This window comes from Aspergillus ibericus (assembly GCF_003184845.1).
Source record: "Aspergillus ibericus CBS 121593 unplaced genomic scaffold BO80scaffold_58, whole genome shotgun sequence".
In the NCBI taxonomy this organism is placed as follows: domain Eukaryota; kingdom Fungi; phylum Ascomycota; class Eurotiomycetes; order Eurotiales; family Aspergillaceae; genus Aspergillus; species Aspergillus ibericus.
Genome location: NW_020292156.1, coordinates 140,570 through 165,484, shown reverse-complemented (window position 1 = coordinate 165,484; position 24,915 = coordinate 140,570). Strand labels below are relative to the sequence as shown.

At 53.7% G+C, this 24,915-nt stretch overlaps 6 protein-coding genes across 6 annotated transcripts; 3 read left to right on the top strand and 3 right to left on the bottom strand.

Annotated features, from left to right (window-relative positions):
* Positions 1-157: 157 nt before the first annotated feature.
* BO80DRAFT_416949 (ATP-binding mismatch repair protein PMS1) lies at positions 158-3,781 on the top strand. The gene is made up of 4 exons (XM_025718200.1): positions 158-205; positions 265-361; positions 430-516; positions 585-3,781. The coding sequence occupies exons 1-4, from the start codon at positions 167-169 to the stop codon at positions 3,467-3,469; spliced, it is 3,108 nt and encodes a 1,035-aa protein (XP_025570734.1). The 5' UTR covers positions 158-166; the 3' UTR covers positions 3,470-3,781.
* BO80DRAFT_229279 (uncharacterized protein) lies at positions 3,610-4,361 on the bottom strand. The gene is made up of 2 exons (XM_025714450.1): positions 3,894-4,361; positions 3,610-3,783 (listed from the first exon to the last, which is right to left on the bottom strand). The coding sequence occupies exons 1-2, from the start codon at positions 4,236-4,238 to the stop codon at positions 3,751-3,753; spliced, it is 378 nt and encodes a 125-aa protein (XP_025570733.1). The 5' UTR covers positions 4,239-4,361; the 3' UTR covers positions 3,610-3,750.
* Positions 4,362-4,764: 403 nt separating this feature from the next.
* On the bottom strand, positions 4,765-10,585 carry csmB (putative chitin synthase). The gene is made up of 4 exons (XM_025714447.1): positions 10,111-10,585; positions 6,439-10,053; positions 5,119-6,392; positions 4,765-5,067 (listed from the first exon to the last, which is right to left on the bottom strand). The coding sequence occupies exons 1-4, from the start codon at positions 10,407-10,409 to the stop codon at positions 4,970-4,972; spliced, it is 5,286 nt and encodes a 1,761-aa protein (XP_025570732.1). The 5' UTR covers positions 10,410-10,585; the 3' UTR covers positions 4,765-4,969.
* Positions 10,438-11,210, top strand: BO80DRAFT_229221 (uncharacterized protein). The gene has a single exon (XM_025714448.1). It carries the CDS (start codon positions 10,762-10,764, stop codon positions 11,176-11,178), a length of 417 nt encoding a protein of 138 aa, XP_025570731.1. The 5' UTR covers positions 10,438-10,761; the 3' UTR covers positions 11,179-11,210.
* A 2,501-nt stretch (positions 11,211-13,711) lies between these two features.
* Positions 13,712-20,145, top strand: chsE (chitin synthase class Va). The gene is made up of 4 exons (XM_025714445.1): positions 13,712-14,166; positions 14,223-14,411; positions 14,463-19,693; positions 19,757-20,145. The coding sequence occupies exons 1-4, from the start codon at positions 14,051-14,053 to the stop codon at positions 19,786-19,788; spliced, it is 5,568 nt and encodes a 1,855-aa protein (XP_025570730.1). The 5' UTR covers positions 13,712-14,050; the 3' UTR covers positions 19,789-20,145.
* On the bottom strand, positions 20,123-24,736 carry BO80DRAFT_229147 (putative dynactin). Its single transcript, XM_025714446.1, has 2 exons — positions 24,214-24,736; positions 20,123-24,152 (listed from the first exon to the last, which is right to left on the bottom strand). The coding sequence occupies exons 1-2, from the start codon at positions 24,646-24,648 to the stop codon at positions 20,502-20,504; spliced, it is 4,086 nt and encodes a 1,361-aa protein (XP_025570729.1). The 5' UTR covers positions 24,649-24,736; the 3' UTR covers positions 20,123-20,501.
* Between the last annotated feature and the right edge of the window lie 179 nt (positions 24,737-24,915).

The window sequence follows — 24,915 nt, the reverse complement described above, 5'->3', positions numbered from 1 at the left end:
TAGTTGCTAGCACCATATATTGAACTTCCATTCCCTGTAACCAAATAATCTATTCGGACCCTCCCGCCCGGGAATTCGAGATCCGCCGCCGCCTATCCGTCGCAGTCGCGTAAAGTGGCAGCGCGTTCACCGCGTTCCCCCTCGGCTCCGACCACCATGGCATGCCATGAACATGGCGACCATCAAGGCCATCGAGGCCCGCTCGGTACAGCTTCCCTATTACCCAATCGAATATACCTTCTTTCTAACACAGACTGCAACAAGGTCCATCAAATCCAATCCGGTCAAGTGATCGTCGACTTGTGTTCCGTTGCGAAGGAGCTCGTGGAAAATAGTCTTGATGCGGGTGCTACGTCTATTGGTGAGTTGCATACGGAGTATCTGGGAGTGTTTGGCGCAGTCTAGCAAGGCTTACAGGTTTTGGAATAGAGGTCCGATTCAAGAATCATGGGTTGGATTTGATTGAAGTGCAAGATAACGGGAGTGGGATTTCGCCGGAGAATTATGAGAATGTTGGTGAGGATGATTCTTCCTGGGGGTTATGGTGTTGAGGATGTGGCTGATTGCTGGTATTGGTATTATAGCGCTCAAGCATTACACGTCCAAGCTGTCCTCCTACGATGATCTCGCCCGGTTGCATACCTTCGGTTTTCGCGGCGAAGCGTTATCGTCGCTTTGTGCGCTATCGGACTTTCGTGTCATCACCGCGCAGGCGAATCAGGCGCCTAAGGCAACACGTCTCGATTTCGAACACTCTGGAAAGTTAAAAAAGACACAGATAGTGGCGGGGCAAAAGGGTACCACGGCTTCAGTGGAGGGTCTGTTCAAAGGACTACCGGTGCGACGACGGGAGCTGGAAAAGAACATCAAGCGCGAGTATGGCAAGGTTTTGAACCTTCTACATGCGTACGCCTGTGTCAGTACGGGCGTGCGCTTTGGGGTCAGGAACTCGGTGGGGAAGACCCGGAATGTCGTGGTCTTTAGTACCAATGGCAATCAGACGACGAAGGAGAATATCGCCAATGTCTATGGTGCGAAGACGCTGTTGGCTTTGATTCCGCTTGATTTGGCTCTGAAGTTTGAGCCGTCTGCGGTTGGGAGACGCGCCGCTGGGTCGGGAGAGATGAATAAGATCGCGGTGCGCGGTCATGTCTCTCGACCGGTGTTCGGAGAGGGGAGACAGACGCCGGATCGTCAGATGTTCTTTGTGAATTCCCGGCCGTGTGGGTTGCCGCAGATTGCAAAGGCTTTTAATGAAGTGTACAAGTCGTTCAATGTCTCGCAGTCGCCGTTTGTGTTTGCGGATTTCCAAATGGATACGAATGCCTACGATGTCAATGTGTCGCCTGATAAGCGGACGATTCTGTTGCATGATGCGGGGGCATTGATCGAGTCTCTGAAGGACTCTCTTACCCAGCTGTTTGAGTCGTCGGATCAGACGGTTCCTCAGTCACAGGTGGTTGGTTCCAAGCCGGGTACTAAACAGCGCTTGGGAAGTTTGCAATCTCAGATTCCTAGCCGGCCTTCAGTGGACGATGCGGACTCGGAACCCGAGGATCAGGAACCTGTTGGTAGCCAGGGGGCTGGAAAGGAGCAGTCTAGCTCTCAGGATAGGATGAAGAGCTTCTTGAGCGGCCTTGGTGCCTGCGAAAGCAAACCGATGTCTTCCCCGGCAGATCCTGGTGCATCAGACGTACAAGAACAGCCAGCATGTTCACCACCTCAAACCCAGGATGAATCTGTCGAGGACAACGAGCTCTTTGTAAGGCAGAGCACACCAGCCGAAACATTACCTCCCACACAGGATGAAAGCAGCCAACCCGTCGAAGAGGCCACACAGCAGCATGAAGACCACTCACCTCAGGACAGTGCTCCTGAACCCTCGACGCAGGTAGTCGACCCCTTGGAGGAGACTCCTAATACAATCCAGAATGCGTTTGATCGGATGCGACCAAGACGGGTACCTGCTGAGATGGCTACAATCACTATTGGCAATAAGACTGTTACGTCCATGATAGGGAGTGGATTGCCCAAAAAGCGATCCGTGGGTGCTGATGATGCTGTTGGCACTACGGCCCGCAAGAGACGGATACACACGCCTTCTCGTCCTAGTATATTTGGCAAACACATGAGGGATTTTGCTGCTCCAGGGACACACGTAGAGCCCGAGAGTGAAGCCGAGGAAGACGAAGTGATGGAAGAGGTAGAGGGAATTGAGAGCGAAGTGGAAGAGTATGAAGAGGGTATTGAAGAGATTGAGGACGAGGCAGATGATGGTTCTCAGCCTTACGCTCCGTCAGAGCATGATAGCGACCGATCACACGAAGATGTTGGCGGAGAGGACCGTAACCAGGAGGCTGACAATGATGAACCCAGCTCTCAACCTGGCTCGCAGGAGATGGACGAAGAGGAGAAAAGGCGCCATGAAGAAGCCGAAGTGGAACGGCTCATCCAGGAAGCGGAGAATACAGCATTGCCACAGGGCAACAATATCCACCGTGCGAATAAAATGAACAAAGGAGCTGCTCACCGTGATTCCACCGTTCAACTGATGAGCACGATCGATGGGTCTCTTTCTAAGATACAGTCGCAGCTGGGGAAACTGCAGGACAGTCTCCGCCATTGGGAGAATTCCAGTTCACACGACGAGCCTGAGACTGAGCCGGAAACGGCCGAAGAACGACTATCGCTGACTGTGAGCAAGGAGGATTTTGCCAACATGCGGATCATCGGTCAATTCAACCTGGGGTTCATCTTGGCTACCCGATCTTCCACTGGTGATGCGGGCGCTGGGTCGTCCGATGCCAAAGATGAGCTCTTCATCATCGATCAGCATGCCTCGGACGAGAAGTTCAATTTCGAACGTCTGCAGGCGGAAACTATCGTACAGTACCAGCGGCTGGTCCAGCCGAAACGCCTGGATCTCACCGCCGTGGAGGAAGAGATTGTCATCGAGAACCAAGAAGCACTGGAGAAGAACGGCTTTATTGTAGAGGTTGACGAAAGCGGAGACGAGCCGATCGGCCGTCGATGCAGGCTGCTCTCGCTGCCCTTGAGCAAAGAGGTGGTCTTTGGTGTTCGGGATCTGGAGGAGCTGATTGTTCTGTTGTCGGAGACGCCCAGCCACGCCTCCAGGTCCGCCTCGGACGTGTACATCCCTCGTCCGAGCAAGGTGCGGAAGATGTTTGCCATGCGGGCATGCCGGTCGAGCATCATGATCGGCAAGAACTTGACGGTCAAGCAGATGAAAAGGGTGGTGACGAATATGGGGACGATCGATAAGCCGTGGAATTGTCCCCATGGCCGGCCAACCATGAGACACCTCATGAGTTTGGGGCAGTGGAATGAGTGGGATGAATTTGGTGATTCCAGAGAGGATGAAGAACAACCGGCAGAGGATCGGTTGGATATTTGGAGGGAATACTTCCAGGAAGTGGCCGGGCCTGAGCCCGATGATGAGTCTGAGTAGATGGCATGGATAGGTTTTGGATGGCCATTTACAATTTGGATTGGACATGTTGGGTAATGTCTTATTATACTTTTTGGTCATTTCGCTGGAGCTATGGCTTCTGGATAGCATTCATCATATATAATTTCCAGAAGACATGACCTGACATACACCTCATAATAAGTAGACAAATACATCACCACCACTTGAGCCAACCAGTGCTTTTCCCCGCCTCGTTACCTCCCTCACTCTCTCCTTCTCCTTCTCCTTCTCCTTCATGCTCATCCCGATTCCTAATCCCGTCATCCTTCCCCTTCCCTTTCCCTATACCAGTACTCCTCCCACCCCCAAACCCATTCATCCTCCCCTCTCCCCCCTCTTCCCCCACCACCTCCTCCTCTTCCACCCCCTCCCCACCATGACCCTCCTCAACCCCCCTAACAACCTCCTCCAACACCAAAAGTTCCCTCTCAATCACCTCCGCCCAATTCTGCACATCGCCTATCTCCTTCAACCCCAGTCGCGCCTCCTCCGCGACCTTCTCCCACGCATCATTCTGCTTCCCCAATGCCGCAGTGGACTTCTCCAGCTCGAGTTGTTGACTCTCGAGATGGGTGGCGTTCGTGGTGAGGGTGTGGGCCCGGTCCACGAGGGGCGTGGTGTAGGTGGTTGCGGTGTTGAGGAGGGTTGCGGTGAAGGCGGATTTGGCTTCGAGGGTTTGTTTTTCGGGGTGCGGGTAGGGGTCATGAGGGGGTTGGGGAGGGGGAGGAGTGGTGGTGGTGGGGGGCATTTTAGGAAGGGGGTAATGAGGGTTGGGGATCGTGTGGTTGGTACTGGTGAGTAATACAAGTATAAATAGATGATAAAAAATATATATAGATAGAATGGCGTAGTGGGATGAGATATATGCGTCAAGATGGATGTTGATAACGATCTATATGGCTGTGTACTGCGGCCCTGTGATGTCCCACTTCCGGTTGCCCCACATCGACCTATGCCATCTTGTCATCACGAGACTATATAACTACATAGTAGTTAAGAACAAGCACCATCCTGGCTGTTTGACTCTCTGGTCTTTCAATCCCGTTCTTGTTTTGATCTCTGCTCCCTCTAATTCTGCACTCGTCTCTTCTCTCTGTTTTCAATTCTAGTAGATGTATCCGCATTTCCCTCTCATCTAGATCATAACCTAATGTGTCTAGTTGATCTCACGTAGCCAGTTGGCAACCACTGGTAGCCTATCAGGTAAGCCATGATACCTATAAAATTATCCCCAACCCCACCTCTAATCTACGTCCATGGTAGGGGGGATGGGATGACGGTGGGATGGTTATTTTGGGTAGTGTAGGTACTATATAATCGTGCGAGAAGGCATTGACCTATAAATAGATGCTAAAGCAGGCCCTATACAAGTATAACAGAACACAGTATACAATACCGGATGATATTCACATATTACATCGTAACCATCGCTGTGCAACCAAACGCCCGCCGAAACATACTATGTATCTATCAATTACATCACATATTGGCCAGCTCGTGGTCAATCTGCCGGTCCAGGAACGCCCGCTTGTCCCCGGTCAACGTCGTCTGTAGTCGCTGCTCCACCAATGCTCGCACTGTTTCCGTTAGCTGCTGTAATCACACAAATCAATGGAATATAGACGTACCCTGCTTTTTCGTCACCGTGTCTAGATCAACCTCTCCCAAACACGCCCGGATCGCCTCCGTGATGGCTCCCTCGTCCGGCCCTCCGCTTCCCCGGAAGTCAAACGCACTCACCGGCCGCGACAGTCCGCCCACGGGGCTGCGGGAGTTAGGCCGTCCCAGCAGGTTGTCGGTGCTCTGCATCAACCCCACGCTGTGTCGGTTGGTCATCCCGTCCGGCACATGGCTCAGGTTGCCCAGCGACATGTGGCGCGACGTCGTGTGCCCGCCCGCCAGCGGCTGATCCGTGTACCGCGTAAAGCTCGACATGTGCGAGTTCCGGTTGCCCGGCGTGTTGGCAAACGGCGCCGGTGACTGCGGTGGCATGTACGGGCTGCCGTGGCGGCCCTGGTGGTGCGGAAAGCCCGTCAGGATCGTCGACGCCGGCTTCACCGACGAGTAGTTCGAGTGCATGTCGTCCATCTCCAGCGCCATCTCGTCATACCGCCCGGCGTACATCTTCTCCGGGTTCATGCCGTAATCGCCGCGCCGCCCCGGGAGGTTGTTGGCCATGGCGTAGTCGTCCCAGCGCTGCAGCGGCACACTGCGTGGGTCGAAGCCCTCGTCGTCCACCGCCACGACCCGCTTGTTGCCCTGCTCTCCGATGACGATACGCGTGCTACCCCAACTGAAGTCATCCTGCTTCCAGAACGAATACAGCGGCAGGACAAAGTTGTAGATCGGATACGCACAGATGTAGATGATCATCCAGCCGATATGCTGCCACTGCCGTTTGAGCAGGAAGATAATCGCCTGGAGACCATACACACCCGCCAGGATAATGATCGAAATCAGTGGGAACGGCCCGGTGTGGCTGGCAACGCGGTAGATCAGGTAGCCCAGGTAGACGCAGGTCGCCGGGAGGATGACCGTTCCAATCAGATCCACGAGCACGACGAAGCGCATGCTGAACAAGCAGAATCCACACATGTCCTTCAGCGCGGCCACCTCCACCAGGTTATGTACCGTCGAGTTGATCCAACGCCGACGCTGCGACAGCAGCACCGACCAGGTTTCGGGCGCGGCCGTACTGGCAAAAGCGTCTGGGATGAACTTATACGACATCTCGGGGAAGTGTTTTGTCATCAGCGTGGTCAAGAAACGATCCTCACCCAGTGACAGCAGGTTCTTCTTGTGCAGCGTGTCCACGTCGTTGTCCGAGTATTCCTCAATGACCTTGTCCGAAATGATCAGAGGCTTGCCCTTGTCGGCCGTCCGTAACCGATACATGCAAAAACTGCGTCGTTAGTCAGGCCACGGAAAAGGCGAGAGGGCGAACTTACCATCCCGGAAGACAGGTGACACTGCCGAAGAGCGACTCGAATGCCTTGGCCAAATGATGCGAAATATAGTACTCGTACACCTGAATCATCGTCCACCAACTCTGCTCTTCGTTCTGCAGACTGGTTTCACCGCAGATTCCTGCAATGCGGGCATCATTGGCACAGGCAGCGACTAGACGGTTGAGCGAGTCTTCGCGGACACTGGTATCCGCATCCACCATCAGCACATACTCGTAGAGCTCAGGGTCCACACCGATGACATTGTTGATCTGGTGGAAGATCTCCAGCTCCAAGGGCGACATGGGCGAGCGGTGGTGCACCCGGTTGAGGAATTGCATCATCATGATCTGCGAGTCACGCTTGCCCCGGTTACCAGGCTTGGGCCGACTCTGCTCCGACTCCTTGCCAACCTTGACGACGACAATATACGGGACCACGTTGCCCTCGTACTCATAGAGGCCAGAATACACCTTGCCGTAGTTGAGCTGCTCGCTACCTTGGCCAATCGATTTGCACGGCAACGCCGGCGGGTCGACCTTGGGATCAACTCCCAGAATATCCAGAACGATTTTGGGCGTCGGGCGATCATTACCACCACCCACAATCATACCATCACAGATCACAAAGATGAGCTTGCGCTTGTTATCGTACTGAAGTGCCGTGAGGGAGTCCAGACCTTGGCGCAGCGCATCCTCACCTTCCGTGTAGGCGGGCACCTGGCAAATGACGAACTTATCCTGCGGCGAAGGGCGCCGCTTGGCACCCAGCTGAAGGGCAGAGACGAATTTGACCAAGATAACCGCGCAGATGAGAACGGTGAACGTCAGAAGAATCCAGTTGTTGACCGTGCACCGAGGGCTGTCACGGAAATCGACCTTGCCCTTGTAAAAGACGTAGTCGAGACACATCTGCGACTGCTGGAAGTCCGTCGTGTTTTTCCACTTGGACGTAACGTCCTCCCCCGCATAAGTCTTGAACAGATCGGTCACGCTGGTGGGCAGGAAGGAGTAAGTGTCGTCACCATCAAAGAGGTCGGCAGTATAGAAGTAGTCCGTGAGATCATAGATTTTATCATGCACAATAACCCAGTATCGCGAGCTTTCCTCCGCTTGTTTTTTCACGGTACTCTTCGTCCAAACCAGGTTTCCCTTGTAGTATGTCTTGATGCTCGGCAGGTAAACGTCCTGATACCAAGTGATGTTGTGCAGCTTGGTAGTGGTACTGGGGGTGTGATACGGCCCGCAATCATGCTCCGCATTCGGATACAAGAGTGCGTTGGTGTCGTTGTATTGAAGGGTGACCGACTCCGCCGTCACGTAGGGCGCGCAGAAAATGGTCAAGGGAGGAGGGAAGTACGCATCCAGGATCTCACCGGCAAACGGCTTCATGTTAGTCGTCGTCGTTTCGATAGACGAGTCACTGTGCTGAAGCCTCCAGAACTTGGTAATATCGTAAACGTTTCCGTGGATACTGACGTAGAAATCGTTGTTGGTAGCATGCCAACTGAGTTCTTTTTCGTTCCATACTTTGTCCTTGTTCGGACAAAGCAGGTCACCAAACGCAATAATGTAGAAGCAAACAATCCCGTTGAAGAGGAGGATGATTGCAACCAGAACAAACTTCTCTCGCCAGGCCATCCGGACATCAGGACGCTTCATCCGGCCAATCCAGCGAAGAGCAAAAGACGGAATCCAGAAGGTCAAGGCCCACACGATCGCGACCCAAATGCGCCGGCCCTGGGTAATGGTCTTCTTTTCAATGTGCTTGGGGTTGCCAACTTCGGGGTCCAGTTCACCGTTGTTATAGTGAGCATAGTCATCATAGTTGTCCCACTTCCGGGTATCGCCCTTGGCGCCCAAGCCATAATCTCCACCCATGCTAAGAGTTTGAGGAACACTGGGCGCGACCGATTTGGCAACGCCATGGAGACTGGGGGCCAAGGTGCTCTGTCGGTTTAAGAGGTTGTCGCGACTGCCGAGAAGGCTGGTGGACTCGGCCATGGGAGTGGTGGCATAGTGCGGCAAGCCAGCGTCAAGCATGCTATTTCCGTAGAGGAATGGATTCGCCGCTGCTGGCTCGTCTGGTTTGAGATCAAGCATCGTTTCAGCTTCCCACCATGCGTTCTCGCGCATCCAAATTCGCTGGTGACCCACGAAGGCATCTCCGTTGGTCCAGCCCCTTTCCAGCAGCCAGCTTTCCACCCCATCCCGGCCCTCGGCGCATCCAAGGCGGCAGTAACGGCCGATGAACTCATCGAGATCGAAATCGGCGGTGTAGTCGAGCTGCTTGAGACGGCGGTTGGCCCATTCGGCCAGTCTCCATTCCCGCAGTTGACGGGACACGGCTCCTGCGGACCAAGTGCCCGTCGGCGCGAGAGTGTTGAGCGTCGCGGGCAGATCATCAGTGGGATGGACGGAGAGATGGTGCCAAATTCGGCTACTACCCAACGTGGTGGGGAGATCAAAGCGGCCTCGTTTTCCAACAGTGATGCCTTCAGCTTCCACGGGGAAAAGGAGGTTCCGGAGAAACGAGTCCATGTCGACCTCAAGCCCAACCTTTTCCAAGACCTCCTGCCGTTTTCCCAGGTCATACTCTCGTTCGTGCCAGGCAGAGCCCGTAGTGATTCCGAGGTCAGCCTCGACCTGCGCCACCGCCGAGGACACGTCGTTCGTAATCACATGTCCAACAGCCGGGACCGTGATGCCGTCCTCCTTCATCTCGGCGTTGATACCAACACTGTCATCGAAGACTTCCCGGAGCGCCACGGCCTTGCCCAACGCAGGTCTGGGGATATCCACCACAGTGATGCTCACCGTGTCCTCGTCAGTCCACTGACCGCCTGGGCCAGAGCCGCCACTGGTGCTGGGGTCGTGGTCAAGCATCGCTTGCAGCTCGCTGGAGATGGCCTCGTTGGCTTTGCTGATTACCCAGTCGACCAGGGCCTCGTAGATCCCCGAAATCAACACCTCTCGGTCATCAGTGGAGCAACCATGAAGCAGGACTTCCGGATCCAACCCGAGCAGACCACCAACTTCATCGCAGGCCTGCTCAAGATCTTCTTGGTCGACTAGAAAGCCGGTTGCATTCCCAAGCTTGAGCAGCCCGGCAAGGGTCGACAGGAGGCCACGCTGAGCAGCTCCTTTGATGCCAATCGACTTGAGCGCGGCGCGGAAGTCCTCCGCGGCAGCAGCATCGTCCGCGGTGGGGAGATATGACGGGGGCGCATAAGTGCCGGACTTGTTCAGCAAAGCATACGACGAGGCATCCTTTAGATTGAGAAATTCCCGTTCTGCCGGGGTCGATATCGAAGCTAGAAGATAGTAGAACACGTCAAATGCACGATAACCAGGTTCGGAAGGGATATCCAGAAGGCCCTTGCGCACATTGATCCCAGACGTGGACAACGCGAACGAGAGCCCTACGATATCGCCTTTCAAGTTCAAGGAGTAGCGAGCGGAAAGGGCAGAGTACAGAGAGTAGGAAGGGTTGAATGATGTTACAGCGGACAGGAAAGGTCGGAGGGCCGTAAGTGCGGTAAATGTCATACTCGGGGAGGTGAGAGGTAACGCGGCCAAGAAGGGTTCGAGCAAGGATGGGGTTGATTGATGGGTTGAGCTACAAGGGTTAGCTGGCTGTCTTCCGAATTACCACCTCACAGGGCTTGATGCTTACCACAGCACAATACATCCATCTTCTGCTCTCCTTCGCGCATGCTCCCAAGCTCTAAGTCCCAAGTCCCGATCTATCGTACCTCCATCCTGACCGGTAGATGTGGCCCGGGCAGCAGTGACCCAGGTGTTGACCACGACGCTCGTCCCTGCATCCAGTTGATAGGGTTGTCCTGAGGTGTAATGGGCGTGCAGCGCATTCAGCAGGGTTGTCGTCGTCACTGGACTAGGCGACTGGGCACCTGGACGAGATGACGACAAACCAGTGGAATGGCTGGAGTAGACGGAGAAGCGATTCGACATGGCGATTGCCTCGTTGCACAGCACTTGATATAACGATGGTAAGGCGCAGTGCCAATCTGGTGGTCGCTCCTATAACCAGATTTCAACGAGCGTAGAGGTATGACCGCTGATTAAAGCATGGATTCTCCAAGCTTCACTGGATGGTCGGCGATTGACGCATGTGAATAGGTCCAAACGACGAGAATGGTCGAAAATTTGCAATGCACAAGCTCTGGGCGACACCAAGTCGAAGATCAAAGGAAATCACAGGCGTTTGCACGAGACCAGGCGATTCGTATCTTTGGGGAGCGAACGTTAGGGGCGATGGACCGTAGCGAATGTTGCCATACGAGGACTGCAAATTATTAAGATTATGATGAAAAACAGCAACGGAACAGAAGAATGCGGCAAAGAGGAGACCCAAGAATCACAGCGGAGGTGGACAGAAATGGAAAACAATGAACAAGAAGCAGCAGCAGCAGCAGCGAGAGGGGAACGCAAGCGACAGAAGCCCGAGCAACAGAGAGCAGAAAGAGAAGAGCGAGTAGTGAGTGATGCGAGGCCGCCGACCCCGATTTGTTGTTGTATGGTACCTCTGGGTTTAGTTTACAGCCAACCGCTTGACTCCATTAGGATAGCTACGTACGGCGGTATGAAAATTACTTCTGCAGCAAGTGAGTGCCCTGCGTTTCGATTGATTTCTGTCCCGTCGCCCGGGCTCTCATTGGTAATCCTGGCCCCAGGAGCCTTGCAATTGCAATGGGAACCGAGCGAAAAGCACTATGGTTGATGCTAGCCACCCGCTAGCTAACTCTAAGTAGGGAAGCGCAGGAAATAGGTATTTTAGCACCTAGACTAGGGAGTCTCCCGAAGAGGACACCGTTTCGCCTCCCCCTCACTCGCTTTTACGATCATGCTCGGAGAAAAGCTACGATGCCTTCGAGGGAGAAAAAGAATTGTAGCGGCGCCCATCCGTTGTGTAAGTAACAAATCGGTCTCCGTCGTATTGAAAATTTCCCGCGAGCATCAGCCTCCCTGGGATGTCATGTGGCGTGCAGCAGTACTTTACGGCGGACCAATCGGGGGGTGAAAAAGGGTCAGATCCATGGCCCTAGACCCTTAAGGGCCCTATAAATGGCACACTTTGTCTCACCCACCCTGGGGCTCCATACCAGGCTCAGCAAGCGGTACTTACTGCGTATCCGGCGATACGGTACGTACTAGCGGGCTTCCCTCCGACGAGCGTAGCCAGTGCGACTGGATCTACCCGACAGGACAGCATTGAATGTCTCACTCAAGGCCAATGGCGGTTGACCAACTTGCCACCACCTTATCGACTTGCCAGCATCATCACCGGGCCCGTTCTTTGTCTTCTATTTCTGGATTCAGCAGCGTGGAGGGGTAGCTGTCATATGCTGTTATGGAAAGGTCATGCATCAGCATGATCCACGATGGCGCGCTCAGTGCCGGCTGGTCGCCTTACTGTGGTTATTTTTGTTCGCAAGGAACGGCCCCTCCGAGAAACCTGGCCATTGTTTTGGTCTGCAGCATCAATAATACCCGCCGTGTCACAGTCTAGGTCGGTAGTCCGTTCACTAGATAGGCAAGGTGGTTGTATGATGCTGATACTGATAAAGACCGACTCCCCAATACGGAGGAGGTGACGGGTGGTATGTGCGATTTGGTATGAAGGGAAACTCTACCGTCGACACAGTACGCAAGCCTGCCAGCCCACACTGGACAGCCTCAACGGGGACTGGGACATCTCACGTTTCGCCCATTCCATCTGAACAAGATGAGATGATTACGCGGGATGGTTGCTAGTTGCTACTATTGCTGCCCTTCCTTCCACCGTGTTCTACCCGTTCCACTCCGTACGCAGCAAAGCTTTGCCGCCCACCAGACCAAGAACCCCCCTAGTTTCAGACTTGACTGTTTTGGTCAACCGATCGAATGATCCAATCGGTCCACCCCGACCGACAACTTAGCCTATAGCCTACTGCGTTTATGTTTTCCCGGGCCCCTCAGGGTCCTCTTGGCTCACGATCTTCCGACCGAGGGAACTTCTTCTCAGTTCTCCTCCCAAATAGTCAAGTCTCCGCCCTCGATTCCCACGGCGTCTCATCTATTAGATATTGACCGCAGATCGTCAACCGACTTCTGACTCGTAACATCCCACTCGCGACACACTGCAGCTCTTCGTGCATATATTGAGGCCGCCTGGCCCCCGGTTCCTGTCGGTCACAAAGAGGTGGTTGCTGTCAAAGGGAGGGCAGGGGACCAGCCCCTTTTCCTGCAGGTGGCGCTGAATGATTGGCATCAGATTGAATCCGTCGCCAGGACATTGGGGCGGGCGGGAGGCCTCGTCTCACATTATCTTCCACCGAGTAACAGTGTTATTGCTTTGTCTATCTGAGACCCCCGAGGAGTAATTTTGTCATAATAATGGGGGTGGTTTCAGCTCGAGGGTTGACAAGTTGTGCCCTCCCTGCCGTCCTCCTATCCAGTGGGATTAATCTAAACAGAGTTCCTCATTATTGACTGGCTCGGGTCTTACCTTAGTTACCTAAGGAGTAACCAGGCAAAAGAATCAGGGACGGTTCGACCGACCGGTTCAGCCATCCCCACCGGCTGAGGATCCGCGGGTCTTCGGCTGTCAGCGCAGGATGCAGCATCCCAAAAATAATCCCCATCTCAGGAGGGGAGGCAGGAGGCACGGGAGGGCGGCGGCGTGGGCAAAACAAGCACCGGGCTAGACTTTTAATTTAGCTACATGTCTCTGCCTCGTCTCTGGCCACCCGGGGATAAAGATTCTGACTCTGAGGATGAGAGGAATTTCTCCGTCACCGACACCATCCCCAACGCATCGTCCCGTACGCCCGCAATACGGGACCACTAGTAATTTGCAAGACCCCTCTTTCCCCCCGCTGCCCGTACCAGTTCCTTACGGACTTACCCAGTCGGGCAACATAGTGACTGGCTAGCGCTGGCTCGGGACGCGCGACTAGGCCAACCACAGCCCAAGTCTGAAGTTTTTCCCTTTATCAACAGTAGTCCATTACCTAGCCATATTATTGTCGCCGGCTCGACCCCGGACAGCTTCCACTATCATCTCTGCTCAGTCGCTCGGGGGCTCGTCGTGAGCATCACATTTCGGTTTCCTTCTTCGTCCTGTTCTTCGGCCTGACTTCTGGATTTCAATCCCAACAGCCGTTGAGCAACGCTCGTTTGATCCACCGGGAAAGCCTATATACGATCGTTTGGCCGAATCGCGCCACTCCTGCTCTGCTCTGCGCTGCCTTTCGCTCGCTTCTCGGTCAGCGGGCGATTCCCATTCCTATTTACCACGATTAACATTTGGATATTTACCGATCGTCCAATGATCCTGTGATCGGCTAGCATTTGCCATCGATGCGAGCAATGTACTTATCTTCCCTTGATTGCTAGGAATTTCCCGTCCAAGATAATTGAGCATTCTTGATCCCAAAATAACCCACCCCCGGCCAAGCATACCTCCAGCGATCCATCGGGGTCGAGACGACATCTGGCTTCCTACCGGCCACCGTTCCTCCAGATCTTGTTGCAGCTGTCATTGCGGTTATCTGGTGAAAGCCTGACATCTCCCAAGACAGCAATCTCGAGGTTCCAACCTCACTGGCAACATGGCTGGAACTGCTCCGTCGTCCGGACGCACGCCGTCACATGCCCAGTCCTCACTACCGTCGCTACCTTCCCATCTACAATCAGACACCCACTTGACCGCACACCTTGCCAGCCGGTATGATCCCTCCTGCATGACGTGTTGAAGACAGCTCGCTGACGGCGGTTCTCAAGCTTCCATGTGGGCTTACCGACAGCCCGCCTGTCCTCCCAGGCATTGATCAGCCTTAACACCTATACGTCGTCAGCCCGAGGTCCTGATGGCGACAAGGAAGGCAGTGCCATGGGAGAGGCGGAGGACCTCGCTAGACGTGCCTTTACTCGCCTAGGTGCCCGTGGAGAAAACCAGGCTGTCGTGTTTCTGTAAGTACGTGCTTGAGCAACCATCGCACCAGTCGCTAATCCCATCTCCAGTGGTGAAAGCGGGTCTGGAAAGACCACCATTCGTTCACACCTGTTGTCCTCCTTTCTCTCCTTCTCCTCTACCCCGTTGTCTTCGAAGCTATCATATGCTGCATTCGTCTTCGACACCTTGACCACGACCAAGTCGGTGACCACACCGACTGCATCTAAGGCTGGGCTGTTCCTGGAGCTACAATATGATGGGTCATCCTCTGTCAACCCCACCTTGATCGGTGGTAAGATCATCGACCACAGACTGGAGCGCAGTCGCATCGCGTCTGTGCCTACAGGAGAGCGAAGCTTCCACGTGCTCTACTACCTTCTAGCCGGCACGAGCGCTGCAGAGAAACAGCACCTGGGCTTCGACAACTCAATCCACGTATCAACCGCTGGCGGTAAGCTTTCATCGGCCTCGATAGGCCATAAGAGATGGAGATACCTAGGCCACCCGACTCAACTCAAGGTTGGCATCAACGATGCCGATGGTTTCCAGCATTTCAAGACTGCGCTTAGGAAACTCGAATTCCCGCGCAGTGAGATAGCCGAACTTTGTCAGGTCCTGGCTACCATTCTTCACCTTGGTCAACTGGACTTTATTAGTGGCCAAGCCACTACTACCTCGGCGGAAGAATCCGGAGGTTTTTCCCATGAGGGTGGCGAGTTGGTTACCGTCGTCAAGAATAAGGATGTTCTTTCCATCATCGCTGCCTTCTTGGGCTTGGGGGTTGAGCAACTTGAGGCCAGTTTCGGGTATCGGACAAAGACGATTCACCGGGAACGGGTGACGGTTATGCTCGATCCGAAGGGCGCACGGCAGAACGCTGACGAGCTTGCTCGCACTCTGTATTCCCTCCTGGTGGCCTATATTATTGAGGGTATCAATCAGAGAATTTGTGCGGCTGAAGATAGTGTAGCCAACACCGTCTCTATCGTTGACTTTCCAGGATTCTCTCAGACCAGTGCCACTGGCTCAACGTTGGACCAGCTCCTAAGCAATGCGGCCACGGAGTCCCTGTACAATTTCTGCTTACAGTCATTCTTCGATCGGAAAGCTGAGATGCTGGAACGTGAAGAAGTTTCTGTCCCTGCAACAAGCTACTTTGACAACAGTGACGCCGTTCGTGGTCTCTTGAAATCTGGAAATGGCCTGCTCAGCATCCTCGATGATCAGACGAGGCGTGGACGGACTGACTCTCAATTCCTCGAGTCCGTTAAGAAACGATTCGAGAATAAGAACCCCGCCATTACTGTTGGCGGTGCAGGCCAAGGAACCTCCCTGATCTCCCAGGGTGCTCGGTCCTCGTTTACTGTGAAACATTTCGCTGGTGAGATCGATTATCCTGCGAATGGTTTGATAGAGGAGAACGGCGACGTTATCTCCGGGGACCTAATGAACCTCATGAGGTCCACGAGTAGCGACTTCGTGCGCGAGCTGTTCGGGCAGGAAGCTTTGCAAACAGTGACCCATCCTCAGGAGAAGACCGCCATCATGCAGGCGCAAGTAAGCTCCAAGCCCATGCGAATGCCCAGCATGGCTAGACGAAAGTCTGGGCCATCCCGGCTAGCTTTTGATGCGCCTGGGGCAGATGATCAAGACGAATACGAGAGTCAAGCAGGGAGCACGACAAAAAGTTCAGGGAGGCGGAAGAATACAATGATGGCTAGCGGCATTCAAGGTGCCGCTGGCCAGTTCCTCTCCTCGTTGGACATTGTAAGCAAATGCTTAGGCTCCCCCAATCTGAATCCTTACTTTGTGTTCTGCCTCAAGCCCAACGATCGCCGGATTGCGAACCAATTTGACAGCAAATGCGTGCGAGCACAGGTGCAAACCCTGGGCATCGCTGAGATCAGTCAACGGCTCAGAAATGCCGATTTCAGCATCTTCCTCCCGTTTGCTGAGTTTCTGGGTCTGGCTGAGATCGGCAACGTTGTGGTAGGGAGCGACAGAGAGAAGTCGGAGGTTGTCTTGGACGAAAAACGCTGGCCAGGAAATGAAGCCAGGGTAGGCAGCACAGGTGTCTTTCTCAGCGAGCGCTGCTGGGCCGATCTCGCCAAGCTAGGCGAGCGTGTTGTCCCTGTCTATGCTGCGGATGGCTCTGATGAAGGAGGCGATGGTCTACTTCATCCGCGGGCTGCAGGCTACACGGATTCAAAAGTCCGACTTCTTGGCCCAACCGACCAATCCCCTGGTGGCTTCATCTACGGCGAGGAAGGCAAACAAGGATATTCCAGCAGCCGTGAGTTCGACGGACGCTCAGAGGCCGGTGCCTCGGCGTTCAATTCGGGCGACATGTTCCGCAATCTGGATACACGAGAACAGATGCTGGAAAAGGGCAATGAAAAGAAGATGGAGGAGGTGGACGAGGCGCCTGTTTCTGGTAGTCGCAAACGCTGGATGGCGATTGTCTATCTGCTCACGTTCTTCATTCCGGATTTCTTGATCAAGACGTGCGGACGCATGCCGCGCAAAGATGTCCGAATCGCCTGGCGTGAGAAGCTTGCGATCAACCTGATCATCTGGTTCAGTTGTGCTTTTGCTATCTTTTTTATTGTCGCATTCCCCGGCTTGATTTGTCCCACACAGCATGTCTATTCCTCGGGCGAGCTGAGCTCACATAATGGCAAGGATGGCCATAGTTCCTACGTTGCCATTCGCGGTATCGTCTTTAATCTCGGCAAATTCATGCCTTCGCACTACCCCGATATCGTGCCGGAGTCGTCGCTCAAGAGATATGCTGGCACTGATGCCACCGGTCTCTTTCCAGTGCAGGTTTCCGCTCTTTGCCCAGGCAAAGACGGATCGATTGATCCCACGGTGCTTCTGGACTACAAATCGACCAACATCTCCGGGTCCGCCACCACCGTTAGCACGTCCGATACCAACTGGGTCTACCATGACTTCCGCTATTTCACTAACGAATCCCGCCCTGACTGGTTCCAGGAGCAGATGATCATGCTCAAAGCGAATTATTTCAAGGGATGGGTCGGCTACACTCCGAAGTATCTGACCCAGTTGGGGGATAAGTCACAATATATCGGAAGTATCAATGGGAGAGTATATGACCTGACCACATATATAGCTGGAGGCAGGAGAGTGCAAGCTCCTGTTGGGCAATCGGTCCCTACTAATGTCGATCGGGACTTCATGGATGATCTGGTTGTGGAACTCTTTCAACGACTTCCGGGCCAGGACCTGACGCGATACTGGGAAGATCTGCAAATTGACACCGTGATGCGCGAACGTATGCAACTATGCTTGGACAATCTCTTCTTTGTCGGCCATGTGGATACGCGTAACTCGCCCCGGTGTCTGTTTGCCCGTTACTTCATCCTTGCGATCTCAATCTTTATCTGTCTGATTGTCGTCGTCAAATTCCTTGCGGCCCTGCAATTCTCGAAGAAGAACCTGCCAGAGAACCTTGACAAATTCATCATTTGCCAAGTCCCGGCCTACACCGAGGACGAGGATTCTCTTCGTCGTGCTATTGACTCGATGGCTCGCATGCGCTATGATGACAAGCGCAAGTTGCTTGTGGTTATCTGTGATGGTATGATTATCGGACAAGGAAACGATCGTCCCACCCCAAGAATTGTCTTGGATATTCTCGGTGTGCCGGAATCGGTTGACCCTGAGCCGTTGAGCTTTGAGAGTTTGGGCGAGGGCATGAAACAGCACAACATGGGTAAGATCTACTCGGGTCTGTATGAGGTCCAAGGTCATATCGTTCCTTTCATGGTGGTGGTCAAGGTTGGCAAGCCCTCCGAGGTCGCTCGCCCCGGTAACAGAGGAAAGCGTGATTCTCAGATGGTCCTCATGCGGTTCCTCAACCGTGTCCATTACAACTACCCCATGAGCCCTATGGAACTGGAGATGTATCACCAAATCCGCAACATCATCGGTGTCAATCCTACTTTCTACGAGTTCATTCTACAGGTCGATGCCGATACAGTGGTCGCTCCTGATGCAGCGACACGGATGGTGTCAACTCTGCTGGCCGATACTCGCATCCTGGGACTCTGTGGCGAAACCGCCCTTTCGAACGCCAAAACGTCGGCGGTGACCATGATCCAAGTCTACGAATACTATATCTCCCACAATCTCATCAAGGCTTTCGAGAATCTCTTCGGGTCAATCACCTGTTTGCCGGGCTGTTTCACCATGTATCGCATCCGCTCTGCCGAGAGCGGAAAGCCTCTGTTCGTCAGCAAAGAGATCATCGAGGCCTACTCGGAAATTCGTGTCGACACCCTTCACATGAAGAACTTGCTGCACCTAGGTGAAGATCGTTATCTGACTACCCTGCTACTCAAGCACCATCCCAAATTCAAGACCAAGTACATCGCAGCCGCTAAAGCGTTCACCATTGCCCCGGAAAGTTTCGCCGTGTTCCTATCGCAACGTCGTCGGTGGATTAATTCCACTGTCCACAATCTAATCGAACTGATACCGTTGGAACAGCTTTGCGGTTTCTGTTGCTTTAGTATGCGCTTTATTGTGTTTGTGGATCTTATCAGTACTGTTATTCAGCCTGTGACGGTCGCTTACATTGTCTACTTGATCTACTGGCTCATCCACGACACGTCAACGATTCCGTGGACCGCGTTCGTGCTTCTGGCCGCAATCTACGGTCTGCAGGCACTCATCTTCCTCTTCCGGCGGAAGTGGGACATGATCGGATGGATGATCATCTACATCCTGGGTATCCCCATCTCTTCTCTGGCCCTCCCCTTGTACTCATTCTGGCATATGGACGATTTCTCCTGGGGAAACACACGTGTTATCACCGGAGAAGCAGGTCGCAAGGTCATTATTTCCGATGAAGGCAAGTTCGATCCGGCATCCATCCCTAAGAAGACGTGGGATGAGTACCAGGCGGAACTTTGGGAGGCCCAGACTTCGCGAGACGATCGTTCGGAAGTTTCTGGCTTCTCTTACGGCACCAAGTCCTATCACCCGATGCAATCGGAGTACGGATTCCCCGCTTCGAGACCAGTGTCCCAGTTCAACCTCCCCCGTTATTCATCCCGCCTGTCCTTGGCTCCTTCGGACATGATGAGCCGGAATATGGAGATGGAGATGGAGGATCTGTCCCATCTGCCCACTGACGATGCCATTTTGTCGGAGATCCGTGAAATCCTTCGGACCGCAGACTTGATGACGGTGACCAAGAAGAGCATCAAGCTGGAGCTAGAGAGGCGCTTCGGTGTCGCCCTTGACGCTAAGCGTCCCTACATCAACTCAGGTAAGAACTGCGCAAACAAAGCACTGTCTAAAGTACCGTTACTGACATGATGATTCTCTGCAGCCACCGAAGCTATTCTCGCCGGTAACCTCTAAATTGGTCGCCTTGGGGCTCCACTCAAGTTACACGCTGCTCCTCGCGAAGGACAGATCCAACAACCGACGCAATCAGCGAGATAGTCCTCCCCCACTTGACATGATTAAAATCACCCTACCCTCTACTCCCAACTCTGTCCATGACATCCATGACGATTACACCATCATCTTCATCCACTCCTTCCTTCCACCTCCTCAACCTCACTTCGAGATGCATGTTCCTCCCCAACGGTAATCAACGAAGGTCTTTGTTTTTGTTGTTGTTGTTTCATTAGCTATGCTAGCAGCCTGGGCGTGGAGCTGTACATTATCATATCATTGTTCTAATTTGCCCTGTTTTTTCCCTCATTGCATCTGTCTGTTGCCCACCCGTATTGGGGGGGCTTTCATTGAGCGGTTGATTGATTTATTTTCACGGTAGACATTTACATTAGATAGTTATCACTATTTACATCCAAGTACATAGCAAGGAACAAAATGTATAATGCACTTGAGAGAATTGAAGATGAATAACAAAATGAAAATAGGGCTGATATTGGTACTCCTCCGTATAGCAAAATAGGTATCAATCAAATGCAATCAATTCAAAGACAACGAAAAGGCATCTGATGTAGTCATTCATCCCCCCCTGGTTCTATGTCCAGATCCATACACAAATCACACATATACTTGTTTGTTGTTGCTGCTGCTTGTCGGCTACAAGCTTGATGGGCTTAGAACGACGGCGCCAACGACGGTTCGATCGGACGATCAGCAGCGGCTTTACGGCCCTCATGCTCCATTCCGATGATCTGCCATGCCCGACCCATCATACTATGGCCCACGCCCAGGGGGAAATCAGCACCGTAGGCGGAATTGCGCGGCATATGGCCGCGAGCGCGGGCACGAGTCAGTCGTTCTTTTTTGGCGGTGGCGACTCGGTCTTGTTCGCGTTCGTGGCTGATGATCTCGTCGCGCCACTCGGCCCAGCGTTCGAAGTTCTCTCGTTGTTTGAGGACCTGGTAGCGGAGTTTGGTCTTGGAGGGTCGCCAGCCGACGCGGTTGCCGTTTTCTTGGGTCGTCATGGTGGATTTGAGATCGCAGATGTTGGAGTCTTTGGTTAGCTTTAGGAGATGGGTGAAGACTTCGCGGCTTTCGGAGGCGGTATATTGGATCTTTTCTTGCTGGGGGATTGCGTGGGCTTCGGTGAGAGGTACGTCGAGCCAGGAGTACATCTCCGCGGAGCGTTGCACGGAGAATGGGTCGAGCATGTTGGCGCGGCGGTTTTCTTCGCGGAGATAGCGTACAGCGGCTTGAAGGCTCTCGACTTCGGCTCGGAGGGCTTCGTTCTCCCGCATCGTGGCCAGTGAAACGCCAACGTCGACGACAACCCCTTCTGTTGCTGTGGCTCCAGTTGTGCCGGAAATGCGTTTGACTTTTTCGAGTCGGTTTTTGATGTCGTCTCGCTCCGCTTCGAGCGCTTCCAGGTCCTTGCGCTGCTTGTGCACGGTTCCCTCCAGCTCTGACTCTCGCGTTCGTATTTTTTCGATCTCGGCTTCCAGATCCTTGACCATAGATGCCTTTTTGCTTGCTTCACGCATCCGAGACTCGACGAGCTCTACCTTGATGGCTTGCTCCTCGATGGTCTTATCCTTGACGCCCAGTGCGGTCGATGCTTCGTGAATCTCGTTTTTAAGGCGGCGAATCTCTTCATCGGCATCAGGCGAGTTTGTCTTGTTAGACTTCAGCTCCTCGGCTCGGACAAGCCAAGGAGAAGGGCGTTTCTCGAATTCGGTCGTGATTGACAAGTCAGATGCGATAGAGTCAAGCTCCTCTAGGAGACCGCCCAAGCTGCGAAGTCTGTTTCCAATAAGAGACATCGTGTCACTACTTTCGCTGCCCGTCTCCGAAGGCTGAGCATAGAGGGTGGAGATCTGAGACATGGTGTTCAATACTTCGTCCAAAGTCAGAGGTTCCGTGCGGCTTTCATCGATGACAAGAAAGACGATGTTCTCTCCAATCTGGCGAGTCAGATCAGACAAGTCCTTGGCGGCCTCTTCAGCCTGCTTGAATGGTCCGACAACGTCCTGTGAGAGTGCAAGGGATCTCGAGCGAAGGTCCTCGAGAGCCCGGTTGATTTTCCCCATTGCAACCTTGAGGCCGCGAGCCTGAGAGACGAGGCCTTCCATCTTGTTGTACAAGAATGTGTGCTCCTCGTCACCTTCCGGAACCGCAAGTTTCGACTGAAACAACGACTTGAGACGAGATATTGCGGACGCAGCATGGTCAATGTAGGAATGGGCCAGCATTGAGCGCATGCACAGTTCATCGGCAAAAGTTTCCAAGGAGGCTGGAAGAAGAGTCTCGGCTAGATGAGATAGAAGTGCGATGGATCGCTGCAATTCGACAGAACACTTCTTCATGTTCACCTCGTTCTTTTTCAAACATTCCAACCAGAAATTCAATGTGCGCTCGACCGGCTCCATCTCAATCAATGCTCCTTTGATGCTTTCAAATCCTTCTACAGAGCAGTTGGTGATGTAGTTCACAAACCGGTCGCAGAGAGAAGCAATCCATAACAGCTTCTCCATGACATCGTGGGCAATGAAGAGATCCTCCAGAGGCGTAGATACAGATGCCTGTTCTGAAACCTTTTCACGGAAAGTGTTGGTCATCAAGGTCGCCTTGAAGCTAACGCGCTTGAAGCGGAGAAGCGCAAGAACGGCATTTCGCTCGCTCTCAAAGTACTCGGGAAGATACAACTTTGTGATGGACAAGTGCTGTGCTGCTTCCTCTGCATCCATACGGCTGAGTTCGATATCGATTGTCTTGGTCTGCGCCTTCGCAACAGAGGCCTGGAGTTTCAGATTGAGATCCATCATGGTCCGCGAGCGGGATGAGAGATCAGTAGCCTCCGCTTCGGAAATCTGTTGTGATGCTCGCATGTCCTCCAAGTCGCCTTGCAGGTTAGAGACCAGCTCTCGAAAGCGGACTAGAGTGTATTCCAGGTCATCAATGACTTCGTCTTGCTGAGCGATCCTCCGGCTCTGTTCGTTGAAGAGGCCTTCCCGGTAGTCGATCTCCTCCTGCAGCTGTTTCTCCGTCTCTATGTGATTATATTCAAGTTCGTCGTTAATTTCTTTGAGAGCCTCCAAGTCCTCGATCGCGGCCTTCAGTTCGTTGATATCCTCCTGATACCGCATGTTCTTGTCTGCAAGCTCCTCGATCATTTCTTCGGCCCCCAGTGCGGTCTCCAGCTGCTGCTTGAGCTCTTCCACATTATTCTCCGAGACAAGCAATTTCTCTTTCGTAGATTCGTATTTCGATTTGATGGCAGCATAATCCTCCAGATCCTGCTGAAGTTCTTTGACTTGGTCCCTGAGCTCCGATTCCTGCTGCTGGGTCATGTCACGGAGACGGATCAGCGCCTCTCGGAGACGCTCATTTGTCTTTTCCATCTGCAGCCATCCATGACTCGACTTCTCCTCAGGACTCATGACCTGACCGAGCTCCTCGTTCTCTTCTCGCAGAACCTCGGCTTCCAGTTCAAGCTCTTCAACCCTCAACCTCAAGGTCTCGCACTCATGTTTGTAGACATCCGATGTCTCTTCTGCCATTTCTCGGTCCAGAGTGGCCATTTCCATGAGCGAATCATGCTCCGCCTGGAGTCTTTCGACTTCCTCGAGTCTCGCTTCTGAGTCTTTCAACTTTTTCCGTAGCTCGGTGATTTCGAGCTGCTGCGGCTGATACTTCGCTTGCAACTTTTGGATAATTGCTTCGAACTTGTCTCGTTCCGACTGCAGTTGTTCCAGGGTCTTCAGCTTCTCTCGGTCATCGGTCCGTTTCTTTTCCATCACGCGCAGTTTGGTTTTCAGTTCCTCAAGCTCCCTCGCCACCCCATTCCCACTCAAAGACGGGCGATGCGAGGGAGTTGGCTGCGGTCGTTGGCCGGTGGTCCCTGCTCGCACTGAGCTTGGTGTAGCTCTTGGGGCCCTGGGAGCTAAGTCCACGTCCTCGGAGACTTGTTCCTCGACATCGTGAGGACTCGTCTCAAATTCCTCCGATCGAGGGCTCGCTCCACTTTCTGTATCTTCCGAGGTTCTGTTTGAACCCGTTGGCCGCAGGACGGGGCGCTTAGACAACCCCGAGGGCGCCGACGCAGTAGCCTGGATACTCGGTCTGCCTGCTCTGCTTGTCGGGGTAGATATCGAAGGCCGCGATGTGCGAGGGGCGGCTGACAGAGGCGGTGGAGGGCCCATCGAAGTCTTGGAGCTGACGGATGGCCGAGTCTTAGGTGTCACCGCGGACGGCCGGGGTGTGCTGCTTGCGGAAGATCTGTTCGAGAGAGGGGCGGAGGTTGGTTTAGTCGGCGACTTTGTAGGAGACTATCGTGCGACAATTGTCAGCGCTGTTGTATGTAGCGGGGGCATATTGGATAAACAATACCTTTGTTGACAAGCGCTGTGCGGCATTTCTCAGGGCCGCGGTCGGACTCGCAGCACCAGCGCTATGTCTCTTGGTATTCGCCGCCGACATAGACGTTGGCCGCTTGATACCGGAACTCCCCGTCATAACACCACTCTGGGCGCGACTTCTGTTGGCTGGCGGGTTGGTATTCCCCTTAGGAGCAGCTGGCTTGGCCGGTCGTGCGGGCTGCTCAACGACTGCGGCGATAGCAGTTGGTCGGACGAACATGCCAAATCCAGGCTCGCAGTCAAAGTATCGCTCTCCCTGAACAGCGCCATCGTTTTTGCCCGTTGCATCATCCAATTCAATGCCAATCCACTCGCCCACAGCGAAATGTGTTGTCCCAACGAACCGAACGGTGGCCTGCCGACCGTCAGTCAAAGTGACCACATGGCCGGGTGATAGGTCAGCCATATTGAATCATTCAGGCCGATAGAGAGCCCCTGCGCAGACACGAATTGTCCTGGAGTGCGGGAGGGGAGGGAGGATTCCTGGGATGTTGTTGACGGGCCAGTCGGGGAAGCTCCCCCGTTCGGAGCCTCAGGATGCGATTTGCGCCCGGCTGATTCCGGCCTGAGGCAGACAGGCACCGAAGTAGCCCTACTTGGATCCGGTCTGTCTCCAACTCGCTCCGGGCTGGTTTCACTATCCTCAATACCAGGAGGCCACGATGGAATTGAA

Coding starts and splice junctions, on each gene's coding strand:
- BO80DRAFT_229279 (XM_025714450.1), bottom strand. CDS start 4,238: ATGCCCCCCACCACCACCACTCCTCCCCCTCCCCAACCCCCTCATGAC. Junction 3,784..3,893: donor AACTTTTGGTGTTGGAGGAG/GTTGTTAGGGGG, acceptor GGGTGGGAGGAG/TACTGGTATAGGGAAAGGGA.
- chsE (XM_025714445.1), top strand. CDS start 14,051: ATGGCTGGAACTGCTCCGTCGTCCGGACGCACGCCGTCACATGCCCAG. Junction 14,167..14,222: donor ACCGCACACCTTGCCAGCCG/GTATGATCCCTC, acceptor GCGGTTCTCAAG/CTTCCATGTGGGCTTACCGA. Junction 14,412..14,462: donor AACCAGGCTGTCGTGTTTCT/GTAAGTACGTGC, acceptor TCCCATCTCCAG/TGGTGAAAGCGGGTCTGGAA.
- BO80DRAFT_229147 (XM_025714446.1), bottom strand. CDS start 24,648: ATGGCTGACCTATCACCCGGCCATGTGGTCACTTTGACTGACGGTCGG. Junction 24,153..24,213: donor CACAGCGCTTGTCAACAAAG/GTATTGTTTATC, acceptor GTCGCACGATAG/TCTCCTACAAAGTCGCCGAC.
- csmB (XM_025714447.1), bottom strand. CDS start 10,409: ATGTCGAATCGCTTCTCCGTCTACTCCAGCCATTCCACTGGTTTGTCG. Junction 10,054..10,110: donor GATGGATGTATTGTGCTGTG/GTAAGCATCAAG, acceptor TAACCCTTGTAG/CTCAACCCATCAATCAACCC. Junction 6,393..6,438: donor GTCACCTGTCTTCCGGGATG/GTAAGTTCGCCC, acceptor CTAACGACGCAG/TTTTTGCATGTATCGGTTAC.
- BO80DRAFT_416949 (XM_025718200.1), top strand. CDS start 167: ATGAACATGGCGACCATCAAGGCCATCGAGGCCCGCTCG. Junction 362..429: donor TGCGGGTGCTACGTCTATTG/GTGAGTTGCATA, acceptor GTTTTGGAATAG/AGGTCCGATTCAAGAATCAT. Junction 517..584: donor GGAGAATTATGAGAATGTTG/GTGAGGATGATT, acceptor TTGGTATTATAG/CGCTCAAGCATTACACGTCC.
- BO80DRAFT_229221 (XM_025714448.1), top strand. CDS start 10,762: ATGATGAAAAACAGCAACGGAACAGAAGAATGCGGCAAAGAGGAGACC.